We start from the raw sequence: 24,116 nt of genomic DNA, 5'->3' as shown, positions 1-24,116 counted from the left end.
ATTGATTAGGCTAACTACAGCTTTAATATATTTTTCTTGGCTATCATATACAGTATTTTGAAAGACAGAACAAAAGTATGGAGGATTTAACGTGCTCCTATTAAGGACTATACATTTTCATTCCGATATATGTATTTTGCAATAATTATTATGATGTCTAATTAGTTTTCCAGTAGATCCACTTAATAAAACAATCACGACTTATATGTGATTTTTAACATTTGTTTTATTCACTGAAAAATAAAAGTTTGTTAGTGTACAAAACATGCTTTATGAAATGAATGGAAGGGAATGATTCCATGTGGTTGTACTTTATTCAGTAATACAATTAAAGTACATATTTGGTGGGATGAATATTACTTACCTATAATAGGATCTACTATTCTAAGGGCTTAGATTTGTGACTAAGACCCAATTTTACATAGAAGCTTTACATTTTAGTTTAGATGAGATTTCCCCAACTTGGCCATACTAGTTGGATTAATGAATACTGATAAATCAATATTTATTCGGAATATTAGGTTGAAGAAGGCTTTAGATATACTAGCTCCTTGTGCTGAATATTTGCCCAAGAGCATCACTCAGAAACTAGTGATTCAACATGTGGGAATCATCAGACATGAATCATTATTCTGGATATATATGAGACAAGAATTCACTAAATCTTTTTGACCTAAATAAAGTCTTCATAAGTAAGCACAATTGCAGTTAGTAATGCAAAAGTGAAAAAATTGTCAATTTTTACTGATTCAGTAAATTCATTGTTGCAAACCAAATTGAGGAAGCTAAACAAAAAAACCAACACCCCCCCCCCAGGCATTTAAAAAAAATGTAAATAAAAGTGTAACGTTTCTGACAATACTTTTTTTGTTGGGGTCAGTAATTTTTTTGCCCCCTGGACATTTTGTACATTTTGTATAAGGGGCACAGAAGAAGATATATGAGACCTTGGACAACATTTCTGTGATTTCTAATGATATCATTATTTTGGAGATAAAGGAGCATAGCCTGGGAGTCTGACTTGAATCCAGAAACATTTCACTGCCAGTGCTTGTAAAATTTATTGGGCTCCTGGCAGAAGGACATGATATTACTCTAACAGATAATAATTAAATAAAGTGATGAGGCTGCTTTTAAATATGAATTATAATAATAATAATAATAATAAATTGGCAGGGTGGTACAGTGGTTAGAATGTAGTATTGGAGGTTGACTCTGCTCATTGTCAGGAGTTTGATCCTGACCAGCTCAAGATTGACTCAGCCTTCCATCCTTCCAAGGTCAGTAAAATGAGGACCCACATTGTTGGGGGCAATATGCTGACTCTGTAAACCGCTTAGAGAGTTCTGTAAAGCACTAATGAAGCAGTATATAGGTCTAAAGGTTATTTGCTGAATTGTTATTTTTTCATGTTAATGTTAAGGCAGGAGGGGGAAATCTGAATCTTATGAAAAATATTTGCTTTCCTTAAACCTCCATAGAAGTATTTATAATGCAAGACAGATTACAATGCAAGACATGATATCAAATCATGATTACTATCAATATTTAATGCACCCTTGAACATGCGATTGGAAGGATGGTAGACATTACATTGAGTTCACTTGACATTTTTTAACCCCATTGGCCTTAAAAGTGTTTTCTTATGGTAGTGGGAAGAAAAGAAAACTTATGCTTAATTTTGATATCGATTGATTGATGCATTGATCTATGATTACCTGGCACTTATAAGGGAATTTAGTGACTTTGGATGCCAATAAAGAAAATCAATTTCGAGTCTGGTTGGGCATCTTCTGAAAAAAACTAAAGTTCCCAGTTTTCTGGAAAACCTTCAGGCACCATCCAATGACACAGTGAAATCAACACAAAGGGCCTTGTTGACATTTGGAGAGGCTGCGGGGTTAAGAGTAAGCATATGAATGGGAGATCTCTGTCGGACAACCAATAACAATTTAATTCTTGACTTCCCTTGCTCTTCCCTTTCCTTTCCCTTAAAATATGACACAAGATTTTGTTGCTAAAATTCATTTGAGAGGTGCATGCAGGGTGTGGATTACCCATCATTTTGTAAATAATAACAGGAGTGATGCTGGCACTTCACAGCATTCCAATTTCCATTTAAAAAGATTAAGGAATATAAAGAAAAATGAAGTATAGAGAGACAGAAACCCTTGCATACTGGTTCCTATGAATATGAGTCGCTTTGAGAAGGGCAGCATAGAAATCAAATAAATAAGCAAACAAACAAACAAATATCAGATTGTCTGCCTTCTCTAAAGCCAACTGATACATTATGCCGAATTTATAGTTTGGTCATCTCTGCCATGTCAATAGTGTTAGTTGCACTGTTGGAGCCCTGATTTGATTTGTAGTGTGAGACTTCTGGAAGCTGGGAGGGGAGGGAATAGAGATTATGTTCTTTATTGGTAAAAGAGGCCATTGCTGTCTCTTATGGCTGAGAAGGCACTTCCTCCAGTGAAGTGGAATTCAACTGCTGTTTTCTGGACTGCCCTGTATCATGACAGTAAGTGGTTATCAAGAGGTTGGCAGGGGCCATTTACTTTATCAGACCCAATGCTAAACTGGATTGAATTGAGTAGATTGGAGGCACTCAATTCTTCTTCATTTTGCTTGAACACTTCCAATAAAGTGTTTGCTGCTTCCTTGATAATGTGATCAGAAGGACCATGGATGATAATCAAATTGCTGAGTATTTTAAAATAAAGCTGTTAATATCTTCTTGATTTATATTCACAATAATTATTATTGTGAGATATATAAAATGTTCACTGCAGGGGTGTGTTCTGACTTACCTCGCTGCTGGTTCGCTCTCTCGTGCAATCTCCCCCCCAAGCTTCTGCCCATGTACAGAAGCAAAAACAAGATGGTGCCGCTAATGGGGCGTGTCCAGCTGGTCATTGCTGCCGGTTCGACAAGCGGGAGGAAATTCCCACTACCGGTTCTATAGAACCAGTCGGAACAGGCAGGAACCCACCTCTGGTTGACTGACATACATTTTTCAAAAATGGTTTACTTATAGGACTATAAAAAGCTCCTTAGTATTCTTACTAATTTCTGTGTTCTTATTCCATTTCTACAATTTTTTATATCCACTATATCAAGACCTTGATTATTCAAAACTAACTACAGTAAATAATAAATGAGATACGGCTGAGAAGAGGTCTGTTTAAGGTTTAAGGTTTAATTGGATTTGTATGCCGCCCCTCTCCGAGGATTCAGGGTAGCTCACAACATATACAGAAAGCAGTAATAAACAGTCCAATTAATAATACATTTTTAAAAAATCCTTAAAATTTGATTTTAAAAACTATCATTTCTGTGCCAGAAAAGACAGAGAAGCCCATTCACAAAAGGCCAAAGTCCAGTGATGGCGAACCTTTTTTTCCTCAAGTGCCAAAAGAGTGTGCACATGTATTATCACACAGGTGCGAGTGCCTACATCCATAATTCAATGCCTGGGGAGGGCAAAAACAGCTTCCCCTGCCCCCTAGAGGCCTCCGGGAAGCTGGAAATGGTTTGTTTCCCAACTTCTGGTGGGCCCAGTAGGCTTATGTTTCACCCTCTCCAGGCTCCAATGGCTTCCCTAGAGCTGGGGGAGGGTAAAAAAAAACCCTTCCCCTGAGCTCTCTGGAAGCCAAAAATGCCCTCCTAGAGCCCCTGTGTGAGCCAAAAATCAGCTGGTCGGCACACATGCACATTGGAGCTGAGCTAGGGCAACGGCTCGAGTGTCAGCAGATATGGCTCTGTGTGCCACAGGTTCGCCATCACTGCCATGGTCTTTTAAAGACGGAATTGATTGTATGTCATCAAGTTGTGTCAACTCTCAGTGACCACATGGTTTTTCTCCATGCCTATGTATCATAGAGATCTTATAGGTGATTATCAGTGCTTGCATTACTCTTAGAAGCCAAACAGCAGCCCATGCAGCTAATAAAGTAGCGGCAGTACATGGACATGTTGTGGTATGTACATAACCAACTGGGTGTTCTGCAGAGAAAGTTCCAGATAGAGGATATTGCCAGAATCCAGGCAGGAAGTGACCAAAGCATGACTAACTTTGAGTATAAATTGATATAATTGGTGTACAAAATGGATATGTTAAAATATCCTCCTAGACTTGGTTGCTATCTGCTGTTTGAGTACAAGACAGTAATCTAGGTGATGATGATGATGATGGTGTGGATGTGTTTATCCCACTTTTTAAATGTACTCCCACCTCTTATCCATAAAAACATTGTGAGGTGGGTTGGACTAAGACAGATTGACTAGCTGAAAATCTCCCAGCTGACTTTCACCCCTAAAACAGGGCTAGAACTCACAGTCTCCTGGTTTCCAGGGCCAGCGCCTTAACCAAACTGACTCTGGATAATTTTCCTCAATAAATTAATGAACAAATATGTTTTTGACTCATTTGTTCAATTGGATCGCTTTATTTGGTTTTATAATTTGTATGCAGAACCAATTGTGTTTTTGTTCATGTTGGATTGTATCCTGCCTTTATTATTTTGACAAATAGCTCAAGGTGGAGAACATATCCAATACACCTTCTTCCTCTTATTTACCCCACAACAACAACAACTGTGAGGTGAAGTGGAAATATGCCAAAATATCAACAATTTAAAAGCTTTCATAATCTTTTAAGCACTACTGTAAATTTATCTATATCCACGTTTGAATATACTTTCAAGCAAGTGTCCTTATGTTTATATCAATCAAAAAAATGTACAACATGTAGTCATTTTTGCTCAATGCAGAATCTTAACAAAATAAGCTGGATAAATATTTCATTTTTAATCAGATTTTAACATCCAAAGAGATCACATGACAAATAAGTATAAATACACTGGCAAAAACTGCTATGCTACTGAAAATTGCTCATGCACTTCGACTTTAAAACATAAATCAAATCACAGTATTAAATTACTCAGACCACTAATGCCTTTGAAAATTCCAGTATGTTTAATTTAGCTTTAGTCAAATACTCTCCTGATGATTATACTATATGCTTCTTTTTTTCTTCTTCCAAATGTGGAAATATTGTAATATAATTCTATCATGATCTCAAATAATACATGTGAACCCAAAGTATATGCATTTAGATAGCTAATGAAAAGAGAAAGAAGCTTTAGGGTCAATATGAGATTGTTTAATTGATGGTATCCTACATACCGGTATGTATAAAACAATGATATGTTTGTAGACATTCTGTGAAGTTGAATTCAAAAATATTTTAAAAAAGAGAGACTACTTTGGGATTTGTTTTACTTGGAATATTTAAGGGATCAGTTGTTTGTATGTAGGTCTAACAGGTATGAATGTTAGAACAGTTTATGTTATTGATATAAAATAGATTTATTTAGCTATATAAATAAATTTTTAAGAGTTCATATGGTAAAGCAGCATGTTTTTAGTTAAATACTGTATCTTCAATGAACAGAATGGGGTTTGTGATCTGTTCAGATTTAGAAATCTGGTAGTGTAACGGCTACATACCAACAGTATTTGTGATATTTTGCTGAATGAAAATATAACTACTGTAATCCCTGATTATGTGATGGTTGAATCTATCCCTGATAGATTTTGAGAAATGATGGACGTTCATCTATTTCCTGTACTTTGTATTTTTTAACCAACAACATTCTGGGTGTTCTTACCTGTTTTGTCCTCAATTGAAATTAATGTAACTTGTCATATGTAGGTTGCTTTTAAAAGTATAGTAGCTTAAGGCTAGCTTTTACAGTTGCGCTAATTACTGACTTCTAGACAAATCTTCCCTGTTTTGTTATGCTATTCTATGCTTTAAAGAATGAATTATTGAACTATGTAGGAATACTTGTCTTAAAATAATTACCTGTTTTGAATATTGAATTTGCTGTTCCAAAATTATTTCATCCATATTGCAGGGATGTTGATATTTAAAATATTTTCAAGGCAGTAGTTTTATTGTTCATTTTTTAGAATATTAGTGCTATGTAGTAAATCATTGCAATTGGAAGACAAATATATACATATATACCTACACCTATAAGAGAGGGAGGGAGGGAGGGAGAGACAGACAGACAGACAGACAGATTTTTTTTTCATAAAATCACTGACTTATTTGGTTCTCCAATGTTTAATGTCCATGGAGTAGTTTTGTATGATTTCAGATATGAGTTATCTTCCACTTCTATTACTCTTAATATTTTAATTAAGTTTTTTATAAATAATAAATGATGTGTTTTTATGATGGAGGTATACTATATACATGTGTTGATGCATTGTTGAAATTCAGGCAGCAACAAGTAAAAATTAAGTGAGATGTAGTACAATTTGCATATTTAAAATATTTTTCTGTAATCTTGCAGAAATTAAATTAATGTCAATTTGTATTATAATCTTATATATTAATTATCCTTGACATTTATTTTCTGAAAATGTTGAGTAAAACGTAATGTCGACGAGTGAAATTTTGCTCCTGTAATAACCTTTCCTTCTCTCTGCTCCTCTCTTTTAAGAGATGGGGTACAAGGGCTGAGGATATAATAACTTTCTTTTTGCTAATGGAATGCATCCCATTGACAAGAAGAAAGTCATTTAAATAAATGTACAGGTAGCCCTTAACTTACATTCACAATTAGACTAGAACTTCCATTGCTAAGCAATGCAGTTTGAAAGTTTTTCATGTTTGATTTTATTATTTTTTTGACATGGCCATTAAGTGAATCACTATGATCTTTAAGCAAATCTGTTTCCTTCATTTCTTGTGGAAGTCTCCTGGAAAGGTTGTGTAGAGTGGTCATGTGGCCCTGGCATGCTGTTAGTTTAAGGCTTATGAATGATGAGTATTTTTTAATTCATGTACATAAAATGAGACTAAGTCTGAAGCTCAAACTCAGTGAGAGAAAAACCTGTACAATATCAACATTTGTAGTAATTGTCACACCACAAATTTTAAACTATCTATTGTATTTTGAAAAAAACACCAGAATAACATTTTTTAAAACAGCTAAATTTTGCTTATATTATAAATAAAGCAGTTGTATTTTAATGGAAATTATGTAGTACATTAATGAAAAACATGAATTATATTCTTGAGCTTGCCATGATTTATATGGAAGTTGAAATGAAAAACTTGCTACTTAATAATGATTTAAAGAACAATGTCATCCTAGGTATATTTTACTTGGGGAAAGTAGTGGCTGCTTTCCTAGGTATCTTAGATGCTTTTGCAGAAAATGGATTACTGAGAAGGAATATGAGCATGCTCATTACACAAAGGAAAGCTTATCATTAGCATAAGTAAGGGACCTACCATGTTGCAGCCTGAAGATAATTTAGCAATTACCAGTTCTTTTCCTCCTAGCTGGAGCTTTGGTCACATTTGTTGTGGCTTGCTGATCTTTCCATAAATAAAAACCTCTAAATCAAAATCAGAGCCACCATATAGGATGATAGAAAAGCTAATTCCTACAACTTTTATTCTTGAAAATAATCCAGGAATTCTAACCGAATTTCATTTACTATCGAACTAGTTTTAACAATATAGAAAGCTACGGTATATCAGACAGATATTTCTGAGAACATAGTTCCCTCTAAGGTGCGCAGTGGGCTGGAGCGCACTAAAAAATGAAGCCTGGCGCACACTTTTCTATGGCTGCTCAGAGAGGAGGGTGGCGGAGGACACCCCCCTCTCCGCCGCCTGCCGCCCGCTACTACCACCAGGTCTTTGTCGGGATCGGCAAAGCGGCGTTTCACTTTTCCTCCTCCCCCTCCTCCTCAGCAGAAGCTCTGCAGGGCTTTGAAATGACGTTGAGCCTTGCGCCCAGGAAAGTGGCGCGCTTTTCAAATGCGCCGTTTCCCCGGGAAGCCGGCTTTGCCTCCTCCTCTACTGCGCTGGGGGCTGCCCCCTGCTGCCGGGTCCTTTCCACTGCCCAGAGAGAGAAAGAGAGAGCCGCTGTGCTGGCGAGGGGCCGGTGGTGGTAGAGACACTGGCGGTGACGTCACATCAGTGTCGCTCTCAGAGACCAGGGAGGGCTGCGACGGCTGGTAAGGTGGCAGCCACGGGGGGGGGGGGCGGAGGGGGGGAGCCAGCTGTCCAGGCGCCAGGAGTCCGGTGGGTGCATGTGGCCGAGTTCCTCCCACGTGGGCTTCCCGGGTGAAGCAAGCCAGAGAGAGAAAGAAAGAAAGAGAGAGAGAGAGAAAGAGAGAAAGAAAGAAAGAGAAAGAAAGAGAGAGAGAGAGAAAGAAAGCAAGAGAGAGAGAAAGAGGGAGAAAGAAAGAGAGAGAAAGAAAGAAAGAAAGAGAGAGAAAGCAAGAAAGCAAGAGAAAGAGAGAAAGAAAGAAAAACAAAAAAGAGAGAGAAGTGACTCTTGATTTAAAGCATATGGTAAAAAGCACCCAAATAATAACAGCCCCCAGCCCTCATCTGTTTTTGGAAATGGTTTAAGAGTTCTCTCTCTCTCTCTCTCTCTCTCTCTATCTCTCCCTCCCTCATTCTCTCTGTCTCTCTCTCTCTCATACACACACACACACACACACACACACAAGGGAGGGAGGAGATGGATGGAAAAAGAGAGGAGAAGTGAGAGGGGCAAAGAATGAGAGGAAGAGGGAGGAAGAGGGAGAAATGAGAAACAAATGAGAGAGAAAAGGGGGAGGGAGAGACAGGGGAGGTACCCAAAAATGAGACAGTGGTAGAAATTTGTTATATTATTAATTTCTTTTAATAAAAAGAAGGGATTTTTTTTCTTATTTATTTATTTATTTTTATTGTTTGTTAGTTTGCTTGCTTGCTTGCTTGCTTGCTTGCTTGCTTATTTATTTATTTATTCATTCATTCATTCATTCATTCATTCATTCATTCATTCATTCATTCATTCATTTATTTATTCATTTATTTTTTATTTTATGCCACCCAGTCCTGAAGGGACTGCCTCTCAGACACTATACTTTTCCGCCCACACCGAAAAAAAATTAGAGGGAACACTGTGAGACTAAGAATAATTAATGTTAATATCAAGGATTGCATTTTTTTTGTCTAAAGATCAGATACTGCATTAGTGATACATGATTTAAAGATCTGTTTTCATTGTTAGAGATGAATATTTTCAAGAATAACTGATGCTGCAGTTGATTGATCCATGCATTAGATACATCATCAGTGAAAAGTGATTCGAAGATCTGTTAGTAGACCCAGAAAAAATTGCCTGAAAGTCATTCAGGGATGTCATTGAGTATTTTCTTGGCAACTACAGGGCACCAAACTACATTCAGCTAGTTGACAAGCATCTTACAGCATATAAAGTCTGCGAAGAGGGGCGGCATACAAATCTAAATAATAAATAATAAAATAAAATAAATAAAACCATAATCTACAAATGTCAGTGATGATACATTTTCTGCATTTGTGCCTGGACTTTTTTCCTGAAAATCTATGTATAGTCAGTGATGAACATGGTGAAAGGCTTCACCAGGACATTGGCATAATGGAAAAATAGACATTGTAGTGTGATGTATCAGATGTTCCATAAAGCAGGTCCCACAGCAGAAAAGCCCCATCTCCTGGGTCCCTCGAATAGGTCACCCCTTGCCATTAAGAGCTTCAAAGATGATAGAACATAGAATAAATGGGTTGGAAAGGGACCTTAGATGTTTTCTAGTGCAACCCCCTGCTCAAGCAGGAAACCATTCTGATTAATTGTTTTCCCTGTTAGGAAATTTGTTCTTAATTCTAGATTGGATCTAATGATTTTCCTCTCATTGTTTCTTGTCCTGCACTCAGAAACTTTGGAAAAATAAATCAACTCCTTCTTCTCTCCAACACACCTGAGGGCAGGACAAGAAGCAGAGGGTAGAAGCACATAAAAGGAAATTTCTACCTAGAACAAGGAGAAATTTCCTGACAGGAGAACAATTAATGGAACACATTGCTTTCTAGATTATGGGTTCTCCATCGTTAAAGGTTTTCAAGAATAGACTGGACAAGCATTTGTCTGGGATGGGTATAAAGTTTCCGGCCTTGAGCAGGAGGCTTGACTAGATGACTTCCCACCCTATAATTCTATGACTTACTATATTAGAAGGTTTTGCTGTTGTTTAATTTCCTCTGAAGATCAATAGCGAGAATCTAAGCATGTTTTCCCCCAAATGATGGTATGAAATCTTCCAGATCTCTATAAGAAATCTAAATGCACAGAAATAAATATATGTAGTGACCATCTAAGAGAAAGTGGTGTTAAGTTTGGATTATACATTGTATTTGTTCAAGGCAAACAATCAGTGTACATTTGATTGTCTCAGATGGATGGGCCTGTCAGTTGTTCACCTATTCTGTTTGAAGCATAGTACTTTTATTTGAGCCTAACTTTATCTATTTTTGCTGTTGGGTGTTCTTAATAAAGTCCAAATATCATTTTGTACAAATATTCTGGTAGTAAATTGTGTCTTGACTTAGAAATTCTCTCCAAATGGATAAGATAATGGGATGAAGATTTTTTTTTTGTTCCTCACTTTAACAAAAAGGAGAAAGCATTTTGCTTCTTTGGGTTTTGTGTGATGGACAGAAGAAAAGAAAAGCAACAGTAGCAAGTCCTAAAAGAAGGCAATCAGTGCTTTATTCTTTCAGGTTGTCCTAGTTAGATCAGGCAGGGCTGATGGTAATGGAAAAGCGATTAATGCGTGCAAGGCCAAAATTCACCCCTTTTGCCAGCTGAAGCGCCCATTTTCACGCTAGTGGGATTCCCCTGAGGCTCCCCTCCATGGGAAACCCTCACCTCTGGACTTCCGTTGCCAGCGAAGCGCCCATTTTTGTGATGCTGGGATTTCCCTGCTGGGATTCCCCTGCAGCTTTGCAAAAACGCGGAAGTCCGGAGGTGGAGTTTCCCATGGAGGGGAGCCTCAGGGGAATCCCACCAGTGCGAAAATGGGCGCTTCAGCTGGCAAAAGGGGTGAATTTTGGCCTTGCACGCATTCATCGCTTTTCCATTGATTCCTATGGGAAACATTATTTCGTCTTACGAACTTTTCACCTTACGAACCTCGTCCTGGAACCAATTAAGTTTGTAAGACAAGGTATCACTGTACTCTAGAAATCGTTCTTAACTGTTCTTATTAAGAATGGGGGTATCTGAAATAAAGAATCTGTTCTTCTTGCAAAATCTCTTTGTCTCTATAGCTATTCAGATGTTTAAAAAAATCTTATTTCCAATATTTGTTAATATGATTTGCTAATTATAGTTTGAATATTTTAGATTATATTATACAATCATGTGGAAAAAAATTATACCATATTTTTTCTGAGATTTTATATATCAGGACATAATGAAAATCATTTGATCCTTATCAGTTCTTAAAAGTAGGTAAGCACAACTTCAGATGAACAACAATACATGATGTATTACACCATGTCATCATTTATTTTACAAAAAGAAAGCCAAAATGGAAAAGCAATATGCAAAAAATGAAGTACATCTTATGATTCAATAGCTTGTAGAATAACATTTAGAAGCATTAACTTGAAGTAATCACTTTCTGTATGATTTTTATATCTGTTTCTCCAATTGTTTTGGAGGAATTTTGGCCGGGTCTTCTTCGTAACATAGCGTCAGTTCATTGAGGTTTGTGGACATTTGTTCCTGCACGACTATCTTGAGGTCCCGTCACAGCATTTCAGTCAGGTTGAGGTCTGGACTTTGACTGGATCATTGCAACACCTTGATTCTTTTCTTTTTCAGTCATTTTGTTTAGATTTGCTGGTGTGCTCGGGATCATTGTCTTGTACATAACCCAATATTGGCCAAGCTTTAACTGTCAAACAGATGACTTCACATTTGACTCTAGAATACTTTGGTATATAGAGGAGTTTATGGTCGACTCAATGACTACAGGGTGCCGAGGTCTGGTGGCTGCAAAAGAAGCCCATATGTTTGTGCTGATACACTCTTCTTAGTTTTCACCAAATTTAGCATTGTGCATTATGGCCAAACATCTTCAATTTGGTCTTATCTGTCCAAAGAACAGTATTCTAGAAGTCTTGCAATTTGTTCAGATGCAATTTCTTCAGACTTGTTCAGAAGTCTTGCGATTTGTTCAGATAAACCTAAACTGTGTTGCCATATACTTTTTAAAGAGAAGAGACCTTCTCCTGGCAACCCTTCCAAACAAACCATACTTACACAGTCTTTCTCTAATTATACTGTCATTAACATTAACATTTAACATACAAAATGAGGTCCATAGAATCTAAGACAGCTCTTAAAATCTTTTTGAACATTCCATGTTCCATGGTGAATTTGCTGGGACATCCATTCCTGGGAAGATTGCTAACTGTCTTGAATGCTTTCCAGTTGTGAATAATATTCCTCACTGTAGAATGATGGATTTTAAATGGTTTGGAAATACTGTATAACCATTTCCAGATTGATAAGCAGCAACAGTTGCTTTTCTAAGATCATTGCTGAGGTCTCCATTTTGTTTTTCTTTTTGTAAAATAAATGATGTAACATGATGTTCGTCTGAGGTTATATTTACCTACTTTTAAGAATTGCTAAGTACCAGATGATTTTTATTATGGCCTGCTCCATAAAACTCAAAGAGAATGTACTTTCTTTTACACATGACTGTATACAGGTAGTCTTCAACTTACAACAGTTCATTTAGTGACCATTCAAAGTTACAACCGCACTAAAAATGACCATTTTTCACACTTATAACAGTTGTAGTATCGCCATGGTCATGTGATTTACATTTGGATGCTTGACAACTGGCTCACATTTATAATAGTTGCAGTGTCCTGGAGTCATGTGATCCCCTTTTATGACCTCACAAGCAAAATCAATATGGAAGCTAGACTCATTTAACCACTGTGTTACTCTAATTTATCAATTGCAGTGATTCACTTAACAGATGTGGCAAGAAAAGTTGTAAAATGCAGTAAAACTGCGAGAGCAATCATGGGCTTCCCTAAATATGCCCATGTCACACCAACACTCCGCAGTCTGCATTGGTTGCCGATCAGTTTCCAGTCACAATTCAAAGTGTTAGTTATGACCTATAAAGCCCTTCATGGCACCGGACCAGATTATCTCAGAGACCGTCTTCTGCCGCACGAATCCCAGCGACCAGTTAGGTCCCACAGAGTGGGTCTTCTCCGGGTCCCGTCAACTAAACAATGCCGCTTGGCGGGACCCAGGGGAAGAGCCTTCTCTGTGGCGGCCCCGGCCCTGTGGAACCAACTCCCTCCAGAGATTAGAATTGCCCCCACCCTCCTTGCCTTTCGCAAGCTACTTAAAACCCACCTCTGCCGCCAGGCATGGGGCAATTAAGATTCCTTCTCCCCCTAGGCCTTTACAATTGTATGTATGGTATGTTTGTATATATGTTTGGTTTTTTATATTAAGGGTTTTTTAATTCGCTTTTAGTATTGGATTATTACTGTATATTGTTTATGATTGCTGTTAGCTGCCCCGAGTTTTCGGAGAGGGGCGGCATATAAATCCAATAAAACTAAACTAAACTAAACTATTATGGTCATAATTTGAGAACTATCTGTATTTGTGGTTTCCCCAATTCTGGAAAATTGTCCTTATATTTGTATATGTATTGTATATTTATTCAGAGCAGGAAAGAGCACAAAAGTAACATGGCAGTTAAATGCTCTTGGTATCAAGTTTATTTCTTTAAATTGCTTCTCTTAGCCTATTTTTTGTTCCATATATTCTGGGCATAACAGCTGTAATGGAAATCATGTTAAGTTTCTCCTTCTGTAACTTCCTTAAAAAAATGAAACTCAGAGCAACAAAAGACTCCATGTAGTAATACATAACATCTGCACTGTAAATAATGCTTCATGTGCCTGCTGTGTAGTTTCAATATTATGTAAATTATAAATTAAGTTCCTTAAGTATTTTAGGATTTATTGCTTGCTGATCTGTACATTTTTCTTTGTGAAATTCAAATAAATTGACAGTATAGTACTTGTTTGTTTTTCCAGAAATCCTAAAGCAACTAGTCAAAGAATAAATAAGAAGATCAACAATGATGCATCACTTCGGATTCAAAATTTGTCTATTTTAATAAGACAAATTAAATCATATTATCAGGTGTGTGATTTATTTTCTTTTAAACATGTTTTAAACTTGTTTAAATCCATTTATCGGTCCTGGAAGAAGGGACAATGATTGGACAGCTAAAGTTTGTCATAGTGTAAATTGTTAATTATCTATTTGGCAATTCAAAGAAACATTAATTGACCAGTCAAATATATCCTTTAGAACTAGAGTTTACTCCCCCCTCTCCCTCTCAACTCATCTTTTCTGTTTTAGATTGTATGCCTGAGAACAAGATTTTTCTTTTACTGCTTTTTACTCAGGCCCATGTTGAATTCTTTTATAAACTGAAGAGTAGCATGAAATAGAGTTTTTTGTTCCTTAATCTATTTATTTTATTTTTTCAGTTTATATGGCCATGCAATTCAAAATTGCTTTTAACAAATTTAAAAACAAAGATAAAAACACCAAACATAATATGTGGTAATTATGATTAACTTTCATCACTATGAAACATCTTTCAAATCTGCACTTGGCCCAGTACCCACCTAATCAGCCATGCCTTCAGAACCTATATTTTAGTATCTGTAGCTATGCCACACATAATTGAATGTGTATTCAAATCTTAAAATATAACAACAGAATATATTGTGATACAGACATGATAAAGTTTACAATACCTATATGAGTACTAAAATTGTTTTTCTTGCAACCCTCTAGTACATTACGTAGTGATAGACATTAAATGAATGTGGAAGTTGTTAAGCAAACACCATGGTTGTTAAATGAACTTATTGTTCACTATGGGTTGGGTTTTGTTGGAAATCAGAAATAAACACCGGTTTCTTGCAAAAATATAAATTACAGTCACATGAGAGCAAAGTGCTGCAAATGGTTATAAATTGGGTTTGTTGCCAAGTGCCCAAAATGCAGTCAGGAAGAACTGAAGTTAGAACTTCTAAGTCAGGTTGCAAGTAACTTTTTTGAGGGGTCCCTCAGAATTTTGAGTGGTCATAAATTAAGAATTATTTCTATTCTTGTCTCTCAGATCTGTATATTTACAAGCAATTTTTTAAATCTAAGTTAGCCAGATGTTGAGAGAATGCATGCCAACTTTAAAGAATAATTTTTTTTCCTGATAAGAACTATTAGTGTCTAGTAAAGGTATAAGTTATTAGGGGCAACCTTCAGGAAATAACTTGCAGAATAGATTGTTACCATTTTAAAGGAGATTTGGCAAGTCACAGAAATAATACTATCAAAGTTGCAACCCACTTTTATTCAACTTTAGTCCTGAATATCTTAGTACAGCAACATCTATGCATGTCAGCTTCACAGGTTTTACATTTTACAGTCAGTGTAGGGAATTATTTTACAGTCATGGTAAAATGGTTTAAAATATAAGATGTAGTTCTCTTTGTAAGGAAAATGAAATTGAAAAAGTGCCTGTTCTTAGTTGTCCTGGACAGCCAGCATTCCTAATATACACAAGTTTAATTACCGTAGTCTTCTTTCTTAAGGTAAGACACCTCACAATATTGAGGAAGTAAAGTTATGGTTTCTTGGAGTTAATATAATATTACACTTGTAAATAAGGAATAATTTTACTGCTCATTTTATTAGTCTATTAAGGTCAGATGTTGCCAGAAACATACAGAGAGTTCAGTCTCTGTATAAGTTTTATAAAAGTTACAAAAGTTAAATCTGCTTCCACAGGAGACATTGCAACAATTGATCATGATGCCTTTGCCAAATGTTTTAATAATTGGAAAAAATCCCTTTTCAGGTAAGCATTGATATCTGGTTTAAAATAGGCAAACTGTAATATATAATTGTTATTTGTTGAATTTGGCAAGGAAATAATAGTTATTCTCAGAGAGGAATATTATGTAAATAGATCTTATTGGTTTTTTATAATCTTTAAAACAATATCTAATTATGTTTTAATTCAGAAAAACAGGAAAGGGGTTCTATTGCCCTGCTTTGGAGAAGCTGTGCTTTATTATTGTTTGTAGTAAATTTATAATGTTATATCTGTAATTTTATTAGATGTAAATCGGCTTCTGAATATGGAATTGAATACTTTGTCATGATTTATTTATGTGCTTACCCTGAATCTGGCAATCACAATATTTATTAATAATGTTGTATAATACTGTCAAGTGTGGGGGTTTTTTTTGACTTTGCATGCATTGTATATTTGAACAGGTAGTCCTCATTTAACAGCCATTTGTTCATCAATTATTCAAAATTAGGATGGTGCTGAACAAAATAATTTATAACCCATACCCAAACCATGGGCTATTGAAATGCTCCCATGGTCAAGGGATTGTGATCTGGGTACTTGGCAACCCATTCATACTTAAGACAGGTTGCTAAGTGGCCCACAAACATGTGATTGCCATACACACTCTTCTTGGATGACTTCTCTAAAAAGTCAGTGGAGAAGCCGGGAATATCATAAGCTGCTACCACCTGCTAGAAAGACTTCCTCTGGTTCTTGGGAGCTGGCTGAAAAACAGCCATCGTGAAATCCAAGCAGGAAATCCTGCTTCAATTTTTGGATTGACTTTCATACAGGGGCCGCCTTGAGAGGAAAAGCACTACTTGCCAGAGAGACTCCACCTTACATGGGGCAAAATCAATCAGTCAGACAGTTCTTTTGTTCTCAGCATGGCTGGGTGAATAAAATTCTTCAAAAAGGTCCCTCACAAAACATTTATCTTGTATAAAATGTGGAACTGAATTTTGGTAAGAATTAACTATTCATGGATTATAAAATAGTATGCAGAGCAATTCTAGAAATAATATTTTGTTTATTCACTATGGATAGTAAACATAGTATAGTAAAGGAAGGAGGAAGGACTTGAGTAATGAGGAAGGACTAGCTTATCCTCCAACTTCTCTCACATCAGATTGCAATAGCAGCCATATGTCTTAATGTGATATAAACTACTGCTAAGCCAAAAACCTATAGTGTGGGATAGGGAAACAGAATATGTTCAATATTATTGAAAATGTAAACCAGTATAATGTTTTAAAATATTAAAAAAAATATTTTCAGAACAAGGCACTGAAGAAGTAAAAAAACTCCTTCTACTTCTGCTTGGCTGTGCTGTTCAGGTAAGGTTTTATAATTTTTTTAACTGCTTATAATGTTTATTAGAGTGATACTTACAATGTTATCTTCTTGTCTTATATATAATTAAACATTGCTAACATTTTTTCTGCTAAGATTATTTTTTCTCTTGAATGTTTATGGTGTAAAAACTCACCAAATAACATTACGTGTTTAAATCCCCTAGATTGAGAAATAACTCTATACAATAAAAGCAAGAAATGAATATCCTAATCCATGAGAAGGTAGCTGTAAGGCTCCAATAATACTGTTAACAAGGCAAAAAGACACAAATGTTTGTTAGAGCTTCAATGGATAGGGCTATTCTGAAGGTCTGTTTTCAGAGAGTTAGTGTATATTATAAGGAAGGTAGTCTTGTTATGTTGCAAGCACGCCTGAGCAAAGGGGCTGAAGCATTTTTTATAGCCAATCTCAATAAAAATAGTTTAGCATTTCTGTGGCATTGATTTCCTCATATGGAAGAGATTGACATTTATAGTCAATCCCTTCCATATAAAGGAGAAAATGTGTATAATTCAGCTGAACTACCTTGTATTGCCAGTAAGCAGAGAATGTGAATGTTATAATTTAGCAACACCTTAATGGGCTCATATTTACCATTTCCTTTCTAAATAAAGATCCTCAAGTAAATTAAAGAATAGACCCTTCAATAAAAGATGTAGAAATGGGGTTTTGCGAATCAAACCTTAATAAAATGAGAATATAACTACAGTATACAGTTTCTATTGTACTACAGTACACTAGAAACTTTTAAAATAGATATATTGATCACTGTTTTAATCTAGCAGACAACCTTGATGGCTGGTGCTTATTGGGAGTAGGAAGGCAATATGCCAAATTTAAAGGAGTTGAAAAAGTACAATGCATGATCAAGGATAAATAAATCACAAATCTTCCTGTAAATATTTTTTTTATACTTATGTGTGTTTATTAGCTATTTCAGGTGTACTACATTGCTAAGAAAAAGCTGAAGCATGTTATTGTACTTTGTTTAGCTACCTATAAAGTAAATACTAATTAAAATTTGCATTTAGTGCCAGAAGAAAGAAGAATTCATTGAAAGAATACAGAGTTTAGATTTTGATGTAAGAGCAGCTGTTGCTGCCCATATACAAGAGGTAAATATCTTGTTTATTATTACAAAATCTAATTTATTAAAAATACTTTAAAGGCAGTCAAGTATCTTGATAATAATTGATTTTGCAGAATGTTTATTGTATTTGAAATATATATATATATACACATACATACATACATATATATATGTAGATTGTTCTGAGTTCGGGTTTTGCCCCGTGTAATATTTTGAGTGTCTATGCGACGTTTCGGTAAAATCACATTCACCATCATCAGGCTGAAGTTATAAGCTTCGTGCTGCTGTATATATAGTGGTAGATCCACAGTAACCGAATTTAAACATGCCTGGGATAAACATATATCCATTGTAAGATAAAATACAGGAAATAGTGTAAGGGCAGACTAGATGGACCATGAGGTCTTTTTCTGCCGTCAGTCTTCTATGTTTCTATGTTTCTATATATATAGGTATTTTCTTATTAAATTAAAAAAAGAGCCATTTTGTTCTCATAGGATTGATGAGTTTAAGCAAGAGCCAAAGCCATGAAGCCATGGAGAAGCCATTGAAAAGTTGTTAAGGCAACAACTATAGAAATATGCATTAAGCTCAGTGACTTGTTTTAGAAAGAGATCAAACTGCTGGCTGGTCCCTGACATTCACAGGTATAAATGGAAGCGAGGGGAAAATATAGGCAGTTTTACAAGATTCTATTACTTTGTCCTAGCTTAGTATAGTTACTGTATAGCCTTCCTCTGAAGCTCCTGCTTCATATGATTGGTGCATTCCATCTTGGATCTGATTGTTTACTGATGCTTTTGTGGGATTTGGAGGTCATCCTGTTATTTAAACAGTTGATTTATGGAAATCACAGATTTGTTGTTGTTAATTGTGAAGTCATGTCCAACCCATCACAATCCCATGGACAACAATCCCCCAGGCCTTCCTGTTCTCTACCATCCTCTGGAGTCCATTTAAACTCATGCCTACTGCTTCATCCAGCCACCTCATTTTTTGTCATTCCCTTCTTTTTTCCTCAATCTTCCCCAGCATTAGGATCTTCTCTAGTGAGTCCTTCCTTGTCATTTGGTGGCCAAGGTATTTGGGTTTCCTCTTCAGGATTTGGCCTTCTAAAGAGCAGTTAGGATTGATCTTCTCTAGGACTGACCGGTTTGATCACCTTGCAGTCCAAGGGACTCACAGGAGTCTTCTCCAGCACCGTAGTTCAAATGCCAAGTCACAGATTACATATCAATAAAACTGTAGCTGGATATGATATTCTCAGAAAGCCAAATTGATTTTTTTGTAGAAAATTAAATGTTGAAAATTGTACATTACTTGAATTCTTAGTATGAAATCCACCAGATTTACTTGGTTTGTGTGTATATTGAACTATTAAATATGTTAGATCAAGTCTGAGAAGTTGGAATTAATTATAATGTGGTATTGAGTAGCACTGCTTCAGCATTGTTTGATAAAAATAATCTTGTCTGTGCATTCTTAAACTGGAACAAGAAAGAATTATGGTTAGAGGCGTAAGTGACAGAATTAACAATGGTCCATTTAAGTGAGGAAAGATGAAAGAAGCTGAATAAATTTTCCCCTGAATAAAAGATTCAAAGTGGTGAATTAACAATATTTTATTTTTTTTAAAGTTCTGTTAACAAGGATGTATTAGAGTTTGTTGCAGAAAAATCAATTTCCAGAAGCACATACAGATGACTGGATTTAGTTGGATTCATTAACTCCTTTATATACAAGAATATAGATTAAGTAAATTTTACAATACCAATATAGATTCTTTTTCAAGCAGTTACAGGTAGCAAAGAACAGTTAGTTTCATTTCAGCAGCAGACAAGCACAGAGTAGACAAGACAGCAGAGTGGACTGAGCCGCCACCATCACCACCACCCCGCCTTAAGTTTAAGCTTTCACTTTTAATTCTCTGCACAGACTCCGAAGTGGTTATCTCTCATTGGCTGACTTAGTTGCTATGCCTATTCATTGGCTGACCTTTTTATCACTGGTTCTCCCAGTTATGAATATCTTAACAGGATGTTAGTTGAAATGATTTCTTAAAAGGGTTAAATGTAAACAAAGTTTATCTTCCTTGGCCATTATAAATCTCATTCAAAACTAATGAAAATTCAGTTTCTGTGGTAACTCAATAGTCTGTTCTCAAAAATAAGCAATTATATAATTAAAACTAAATCTTATTGATTTCAATAGGACAGGAATTCTATAAGGCAACAAATCAACATAGGAATGATTTTTTCTGGCCATGAATATTGTCCTGTTTGAAATTCAGTTAGCTAAGATCAAGATAAGCCTGTATAATTCTATTATATAATTATAATATTATATAAATTAGAAAATACATTAAAAGAAGAAAGATTGAAAAGATTAGGCAACACTCTACAATCTCCAGGAAAAAAAGGCAATTTGATCTAGTACAGTGCTTCTCAATTATTTTCTGTTATAAACCCCTCCCCCTCTCGGAAAAAGTAAACATTTTGCACTGCCCCCAACTCTTTGGCAGGATGATTGTTTGCAATATTTGGCAGTTTTTCGCTAAAAAACCCTCAAGCAGCTTATCAGCATGACGGGGTGTTTAGGTGATGCCTTAATTTATTTGGCTTCATGCTGTCCGCTGCCAACATTTTTAGACACAGTAAACATATTGGTCTTTCCTCGTCTCCCACCATAGTCACAGTGAAGCAAAGCGCTACATACGCTTCATCATATTGCCTCGTCTTCACTTTCGGGAACCTTATATTTGTCTCATTATCTCCGCCTCTTTCCTCCTTTCTTTTCATTCCTGTTAAATATTTTTCCATAGTGTCTTTTAAGAGTTTGTTGTCTGCGCTTTCATATCTCCTACTCTGTGCTCTTTGCACAAAACCTCTACTCCCTGCGGCAAAAAACAACAACACGTTCCCAGGTTTCACATCCCTCCCGGCATTGCTCTGTGCACCCGCCAAGATGTGAATTAGAGAAATCATTAGTAGATGTGAGTTAATTTCTTTTTTTTTAAAGTCTTTATTAATTATTTACACTAAAAAGAAGACAAGACAAATACAATATAGAAAAAAGAAAGAAAAAAGAAAGAAGGGAAAAACAAAAAACAAAACAAAAAAACAAACATATCTTTGCCAGCCTGCAAGTTGGCCTTGTTGTTACAGCTTTCACTATTGTTTTCTATATTCATATATTTACATGAGTCTTGGCTGTGTATAGTTCACACTTATATCCAGTATTTTATAGTAAAGGAATAATAAAGTGTAACAAGATTGCTAGTAAATAGCATATTTGACTGTAATGTGATTATTTAAAGTTTTAAGTAGTTTTTTTGGTCAACCCAGTTATACCATATTTTCCACGTCTGGTAGAACTCTGTATTGTCTTTTTGTCGAATTTCCATTGTCAATTTATCCATTTCCGCAATGTAATAGATTTTATTTATTATATTTAAGGTTGATGGAATATTACCTAGTTTCCAGTTTTGCACAAATGTGATTCTAGCAGCAGTTATGTGTATTATTAGATATCTGTCCTCCTTTGCTATTTTTTGCCTGATAATTCCGAGCATATATAACTCTGGTTTTAATGGAATTTGTAAATTTGTTATTTGCTCTAAAAATTTGTTATTTGCTCTAAATATTTAGTCCAATATTTTTTGGCCTTTGGGCAAGTCCACCATGTATGGTAAAAAGTTCCAATTTTCTTTTGGCACTTCCAGCACTTTGGTGATGTATTTGAAAACATTTTAGAGAGTAGAACATTTTATAGATATTCTCTTTATCTCCGCCTCTCTCCTCTTTTCATTCCTGTGAAATATTTTTCCATAGTGTCTTTTAAGGGTTTGTTGTCTGCGCTTTCATATCTCCTACTCTGTGCTCTTTGCATAAAACCCCTACTCCCTGCGGCAAAAAAGAAAAAAAGCACGTTCCCAGGTTTCACGTCCCTCCTGGCATTGCTCTGTGTACACGCCAAGGGGGCCCGCCCCACTATTTGAGAAGCACTGATCTAGTGGTTAAGGCACTAGGCTAGAAACCAGGAGACTAGTCCTGCCTGAGGTATGCTGACTGGGTGATTTTGAGCCCCTCTCTCAGCCAAACAACTTCACAGAGTTGTTGTGATGTGGAAAATAGGAAGAGGAAGGATGAAAATACACTGCTCAAAAAAATAAAGGGAACGCTTAAACAACACAATATAACTCTTAAGTAAATCCAACTTCTGTGAAATCAGACTGTCCATTTAGGAAGCAACATTGATTGGCAATCAATTTCACATGCTGTTGTGCACATTCAGCTCTGTACAGAACAAAGTATTCAATGGGAATATTTCATTCATTCAGATCTGGGATGTGTTATTTGAGTGTTCCCTTTATTTTTCTGAGTAGTATATATTCACCACTTTAAGCTATTTATAAAAAACAATTAAGCCGGGATAAACAAATAGATTAATGATGTATGTGCTAGTTGTGGCTGCATAGAACATCAGAAAACGTACTGCAAAGACAAAACTTTATTTCTTCTCTAGTTGATGGTAGGTATGTATTCATTAGATTAAACAAGAATAATTTATTCCTTATTGGGATATGTCCTTTTTGTTTATGCGCAGAGATAGGGAAGATACCATACCAGGAATGAATGAAATATGAAAATAAAATATTTTAGGTAGTACAGTATACTAAAATTAAGTATATTCCAAACAGAAATAGAGCATTATATAATAATTGAAAATATTAATTATTAAAAATAATTATTCAGTGCTCGTTGTTTGCATTTTAATTTCCACAGGATTAAGGTATGACTTCAAATGCATTAGGGTCTTTTTCCCTCGCAAAGTGAGTTGGAAGAGAAATTAGAGAAATCATTAGTAGATGTGAGTTAATTTCTAATTAGAGAAAAGGCAAGGAAAATATACAATTTTAGAAAGATAAGAGAAATGATAACCTTCAAAAATGAATTGCAGAATATTTCTAAAAAATGATTAAAATGCACATAATTTGTTCATTAAAACAAGCTTAAACTCCAATCTTTTTTCATATTTTGTTACATTTAATTAGTCCAAATTTAGCAATCTAATTACAATAGTTTTACCTAATTGTTATTTATTTTCGTAGGTAACCCATAATCAGGAAAATGTGTTTGATCTCCAATGGATGGATGACAGTGCTCTGGCACAAGATTATATTGAACCTCTCCTAAAAAACATGGCATTGCATTTAAAACGACTTATAGATGAGCGAGATGAGCATTCTGAGGTATTAACAGCATTTAATTTTTTTTATTATTTAGGATTTTGTTGATTGAATGAAGAAATAAAATAGTTAAGTAATAATTTTCAAAATCTGAAGGGTTCTACTTCCATATATGTTATGTCCCGGCAGCTATACTTAACTAATTTTTTTAATGTCATAGACTATCATAGAGCTTTCTGAAGAACGAGACTCTCTTCATTTTCTACCTCATGCATCAGCAGCACAATCACCTTGTGGATCTCCAGGAATGAAATGCACTGAAAGCAGACAACATTTATCAGTGGAATTAGCAGATGCCAAAGCAAAGATTAGAAGGCTTAGACAAGAGCTGTAAGTACATAATAAAGAATAATAATTAGAACTGGTAAACACCAGAATTCTCCAAGGGCAGTAGCCCTCTTGCAAGAAAGCATTTGTTCCTTAGACCTAGCAAGTAGTAGGTCTTCTCCAGCTTGGATTGGCAGGAATCATATTATTAGAGTTTACAATGCCTTTACTGTATTTTGTAATAGCTAAAAAAATTCTAAGATTTTAACAAAACCATCAAGCTGCAGCAGAAACAGAATTAGAATGCTGGGCTTTTTGCAC

The 24,116-nt window shown here is 35.6% G+C and overlaps 1 protein-coding gene across 4 annotated transcripts in view; it reads left to right on the top strand.

Moving 5' to 3' along the window:
* CCDC88A (coiled-coil domain containing 88A) overlaps positions 1-24,116 on the top strand; it is a 94,085-nt gene that overhangs the window by 1,053 nt on the left and 68,916 nt on the right. For all 4 annotated transcript variants that reach the window (XM_070734762.1, XM_070734761.1, XM_070734760.1 and 1 more), the window contains exons 3-8: positions 13,994-14,102; positions 15,765-15,834; positions 17,113-17,171; positions 18,222-18,305; positions 23,391-23,531; positions 23,689-23,858. In XM_070734762.1, the coding sequence (XP_070590863.1) occupies positions 13,994-14,102; positions 15,765-15,834; positions 17,113-17,171; positions 18,222-18,305; positions 23,391-23,531; positions 23,689-23,858 (633 nt within the window). The remainder of the gene's footprint in view (positions 1-13,993; positions 14,103-15,764; positions 15,835-17,112; positions 17,172-18,221; positions 18,306-23,390; positions 23,532-23,688; positions 23,859-24,116) is intronic.

The sequence above is a fragment of the Erythrolamprus reginae genome, chromosome 1 (assembly GCF_031021105.1).
Source record: "Erythrolamprus reginae isolate rEryReg1 chromosome 1, rEryReg1.hap1, whole genome shotgun sequence".
Lineage (NCBI taxonomy): Eukaryota > Metazoa > Chordata > Lepidosauria > Squamata > Dipsadidae > Erythrolamprus > Erythrolamprus reginae.
The sequence above is the reverse complement of the archived record's forward strand: the minus strand, read 5'-3'. Positions and strand labels throughout refer to the sequence as shown.